Genomic DNA, 5,644 nt, shown 5'->3' with positions numbered 1-5,644 from the left:
TATAAAATACCGGTATTTGGACACTTTCCACTGGTTTAATTGAAGAAAATTAAGACGATTTGCGCTTTCGGATTCCACCGATTGACACTAGGTAGTTGGTGACTGGTGTCACAGTTATCGGAATTATTCCTATGAATTCCTTAGTCCAGATTATGGTTTATGGGCGGCCACTTTTCGGCAAAAATGTATCTTTTGCTTTTCGGCCAATAGTTATACTTCCTTTTACGGTCACTGTCACTTTTCGGCCTGTACAGTTTTCTTTAAAACCAAAAATAATAACAACTGAATATATGATTTAACATATATATATATATAACCTTTGTTAAATTAAAAATTAATTTTTGTTTGACAAATTTTATTATTTTTATAGTCTTCACTCTTCAATGTAAGTTTAATTTTACCACTCATATACTTAAAATATACATTATAATATTACCATTATAGTTTGCTTATTACTAAACAAAAGTTATAAAACCTATGTTTATACCAGTGGCGCAAATAGAAAAAAAATCTTGGGTGGGGGGTTACATTATTACAATATATATATACATTATACATAAGATAAGTACATAAGTTATTATACTAGGCCTCCGAAAAATTTCGGGAGGGGTTACTACCCCTTAACCCCACTGGTTTATACTATATAATATTTATTATACTTTCCAATCTTTCCATAAAATAAATAATCTGTTAAATAAATTGAGTATACAATATTCTCCAAAATGGGTCACGATAAACATTGAGATAGCAATTAACAAAGCTGAAGTTGTTTGGCCTAACACTAAAATAGTGGATTGTAAACTAGGTATATTCATTTTTATTCGACTAATATAATATATATATATTATATATATTATAATAACATTTTATTGCCAATTATTTTATTTTATTAATTTTTTACAAAGTTGTAGATAATAATTTTTATAAAAAAAATTACATTTTTGGATACATTTGTATGAAGTTCAGTAAAGTTGTTAAAATGGTAAATTTAAAAAAAAACTGAGCTGGCCGAAAAGTAAACTATAAGTTTTGGCCGAATAGTGATCAAGGGGCCAAAGAGGGAAGGGTATACACTGGCCGAAAACGGTGAAGCCCTGGTGGCTGGTTCTAATTATTGTTAGGATAACTGTATACGTATATTACATTAAAATACAAAAATATTATATATACATAATAATTTTGTACAGTGGCGTAATTACGGGGGGGGGGGGGGGGTTGCACGCACTACTCATCAGTCATCATGTATGATATATCGTGTGTCACATATACAAGATAATTTCCTCACCGGTCTCATTATTAAATTATTTAATAAAAAGTTCACAATTAAAAATTATATGGACTTGTATAGTTTTGGCTAATTTAAAACTTTAAATTTTTTATACACAGCCTTTGAACTTTTGAAGACCCCTGCTCTACGTGCTGCCAAGTTGTTAAATGATAAAACCGTACGATCTTATCAAAAAATTCATATTTTTCATTTAAATACCGTACCTACGAACGTTATTTTCACTTATCTCGTTGTTCCAAATCACATATCAATATTATGTACATAGAGTATGACTTTGTATGAGTATTATTATACGCTATATCCTATATGACATAACTACGTAAATATATAGAGACTATACAGCTTAACGCAGTAAAAATTACCGTATATTTATTTTCAAATGTATGTATTAAAATCATAGTAATACCACAGAATAAGTTATTATGTATTTGATAGTATAAATATGATAAATTATGTAAGACATATTATATTTTCAAAAACGTTTATCTATAGTTTTGGAAATAATGAGTGTTGTTTGGTAAATAGTTCACCCTATATTTCTTTAGAAATTTTTACTACAATGATTAGTGATAAGATTTCGATGCACTTAGCATTGTACGTTCGAATATCATTCGGGTAATAATTAGCAAAAAAAATTTAAATATTTAAATGTACTTAAATTTAAATTATTATTAAATCAGAAACTAATATGTACCATTATGTTGTATGTATGTACATGCATGTTTTGAATTTTTTTAGAGCATTAAAATCCCAGCACTACATTAATGATTATGCCGTTATAAATAAATAATTTATTGACTTAGGTACATACGCAAAGTTAATTTGGGATTTAATTTTACCGATTCCAAACAAAATACACGTGCTTTATTATTTAAAGTTCGCCATTGTCGTCAAAACTAAAAAATGGAAGTTATCTATACAACAGGGAAAGGGAACTGAGCCCCGTCTTAGTCTAGCCCACAAATCATAAGTTGTGGTCGAGTCCCAAGTTTAGTGTTATCTTTGTATATTCTATACAAATTATATCTATATTTTATGTATTATAACAGAATAATTAACTGATCAATTACAAATGATAACCCAGAGCATAAATAATAAATATGTAACGAATACTTCTAACTTCGCGCGTAAGCACATCTGCACATCGAGCACCTAATAATAAAGAGACCCGTCACTAAAATCGGAAACAACTCTTTGATACAATATAACGTGGATCCATCCATAGCATAATATGATCTATGAATTTTGGATAATTCGATCCGGGAGGGCGTAGAAGATTTAACCGATTTCCCCAACGTCATCAGCGAAAGAAAATAGCCAATGTTGTGGAGGAAGCAGAGCACGAGGTCATATAAGATATAACAACAGACTTTTTACTCGTGTATAAAAGGTCCAAGGGCGGATACAGGGGAGAGGCAATGGGGGCAATTGCCCCCCCCCCCCCAGTTCACAAAAAAAGTATCATATATTACAACAAAGTTTTTTTTTAAAATAGATTATGACCTTTTTTTAGTTGATAACTAACAAATTGCCACAACTCCCCCGTTTAGGACCACTGTATCTACCCTTTTAAAGGCCTATGGATATAACTAACAAAAAAAGAAGACGGTGTCGCGTGATTCGTCGACGAAGTGCTTACGTCAAAGTGTAAAAAATGTTTAGTAACTCGTAAAACTAATTAAAAATACAGACAAACACAAAATACAAATTATTAGCGAACGCGAGTTCGAAACGCGGTTGGAGCCGTTGGAGGTAAGGGTAACCAACGGGAAGGCGTTTAGGCGTCGAGTCGGATCGATCGGAGCGTGTCGGTGCGGGCAACGTTGCGACTGCTGACCGGCGACATATGTTTATACTCTATGGGCGGCGAGTGGCGACCATGCGAGCATAGCGACCTGCGCGCAAAAAAACCGATAGTGAATATGTTGCCGATGTTGGTAGTCGGCCAGTCGGACGCCTGCGGATCGATTCGTACGTACGTTGAGCTACGAGCCTGCACGAGAGGAGGGGGAAAACGGTATCGTTAGTGGTACATCAAAGAACATACATAGAAATCATAGCACTCGTACGAGAAACCGTGTACACAATTCAGACAACAAATACAATATAATACAACTCGCGTCATTGTCATTCGCGATTCATAATTTAGCGGCGATAAACCCTGTAAGTGATTAGTGCACCACATTATTATTTAATAATATTTATTTTGATTTTTAAGAAGTAAAATAAATAAATAACTATTAAATTCTAAATAGACACATAAACAGTTGTATTTTTTTGTTGCCAATATGAGCGACGAGTCTCTATATTAATTATTAGATGCTCGATGTGCGCGTGCCGCCGACAAAATGAAAGCAAATCGATCAGCTGTTTGAACATTAAAATAATGTTATAATTTATAAATTTAAAATTTTAATAATAAATATGAGAATAATAATCTTTGCTCTGAGAAACAATTTTTTTCCATTTTCGTCATTGTAAAAAAATTTATAATATTTACTATTCACAGAATAAATTAATAATTAATGTGTACCATACAATAAAATTAACTGATAAATGATAATCTAAAAGATAGATATGTAACGAGTAACTTTGCGCATGCGCACATCGAAAATCTAATACAGAGACGCGTTGCTAATATCGACACCAACACTTTGTTCGAGCATAGTATGCCGTCCATAGTTTATGGTATACGATCTAAGACTTTTTCTAATTATTATCAGTAATAAACTATTATTTATTTTGATTTTTGAAAAGTTTAACTAGTTTTAAATTGTTATGCAAAGTAAAATAAATAAATAACTATCGACTTTATTTAATTTAATATATAAATATTTAATTATTTATTAAAATTATCAAATTCTAAATAGATTCATTAACAGTTGTTGTTTTAATTTTAATACAGACTACATTGACACTGTGACTGACATTATGAGTTCGTCAAGAAAAGATTTACATTCAAAACCTACTGGATCATCGGTATCTAAGAAACCTAAAGGCTGGTTACCAAAAAAAAAACCTTCTTCATCCAAATCGCATGATTTTCGATGTCCATACACTTTACGCAAGACTGGACATTTTAAATATAATAATCAACTTTGGACTGTAGGTGATATTGCATCTTTAGTCAACGAGGAAATGACTAAAACCTGTTATGCGCAAATTATTGAGCTACTCGAAAATGATTTATGTGAAAAACGAGCAATAATCTTCTGGTTGGGACCTAAAGCTAACATTGGAGTGTTAGATGAATCAAAAAAAGTGCATCATGACACTTTTAAACCTACTGAATTTGTACATGTGCTTATTGATAAGAGATTAATACCTATGGAGTGCTTAACTTTTGTTATGAATATTCCAAACTTATTTGAGTATAGACTACATGTTGGTACCGATTACTTGACTGATTCGAATATTCTACCACATTCTGAAAGATATGGAGACTCCTCGTCAGAATCTGATGGAGACGAAGAAAAAAGACCCAAAGGTAGAATCACACGGCTACTTAACAACTAACAAGTGAATAAAATAACTACTAATTATTATCATTTTTAATATTTGTAATTTTAATTTTAGTAGATAGAATAAAATGTTTTATGTCTCTAATATGAACAATACTAAAGGTACCTTTTTCAAGGTACTATTTTATAGTGTTTTATAAGATTTTTGTTTTCAAATGTAATTCGACTCTTTGATTGTATACATTTCCACAACAATATATTTTATAATTTATTAAACATTAACTAATTTAAAATCTATTTTCAATATTCAGTACCTTTATGTATTTAGTAAATTTCTCAGTTGGGCTTAGTATTCATATGTATATGCAATTAAATAAAATAAATAAATAAATAAATAAAAATGTGTAGTATTATTGTTTATACCGCTGTTGTCTGCTGTATAGAAATGTAATAAATTACATTTTTGTTACATATTGATATATCAGTCTCATCTATAGAATTAACTTTCAAATTATTTTAATAAGTATATTTACTGTACATAAAAAAATATAATATTTTCATTTATTTTAATAATAGGTATTGTAAAGAATTATATTATATGTAGGTAATCAGGGCTCCCACAAGGGGGGGATGATGGACATTGAGTAGTATTTGAGCCACAGTATTATTACTCATATTTGAGTAGTATTTGAGACCGTTCAAATCTATTTGTAATTTATGAAATGAGCCGGACAAACATTAAGTACAGGACCCTGAGATTGTATGTGGAAGCACTGTAGGTAATTATAAATACTATTTATAGTTAGATAATAATACTAGTGTGTGTATAATATTACAATAATAATTTTAATCTGGAACTTGTTGAACAATACAATATTCAATAAATATATACATA

At 30.5% G+C, this 5,644-nt stretch overlaps 1 protein-coding gene across 1 annotated transcript; it reads left to right on the top strand.

The window, feature by feature from the left end:
* Positions 1–3,213: 3,213 nt before the first annotated feature.
* On the top strand, positions 3,214–4,958 carry LOC132926937 (uncharacterized). The gene is made up of 2 exons (XM_060991363.1): positions 3,214–3,451; positions 4,194–4,958. Exon 2 carries the CDS (start codon positions 4,220–4,222, stop codon positions 4,802–4,804), a length of 585 nt encoding a protein of 194 aa, XP_060847346.1. The 5' UTR covers positions 3,214–3,451; positions 4,194–4,219; the 3' UTR covers positions 4,805–4,958.
* The last annotated feature ends 686 nt before the right edge of the window (positions 4,959–5,644 follow it).

Source organism: Rhopalosiphum padi, chromosome 3, assembly GCF_020882245.1.
Source record: "Rhopalosiphum padi isolate XX-2018 chromosome 3, ASM2088224v1, whole genome shotgun sequence".
Taxonomy (NCBI): Eukaryota; Metazoa; Arthropoda; class Insecta; order Hemiptera; family Aphididae; genus Rhopalosiphum; species Rhopalosiphum padi.
This window is presented reverse-complemented; position numbering and strand designations above follow the sequence as displayed.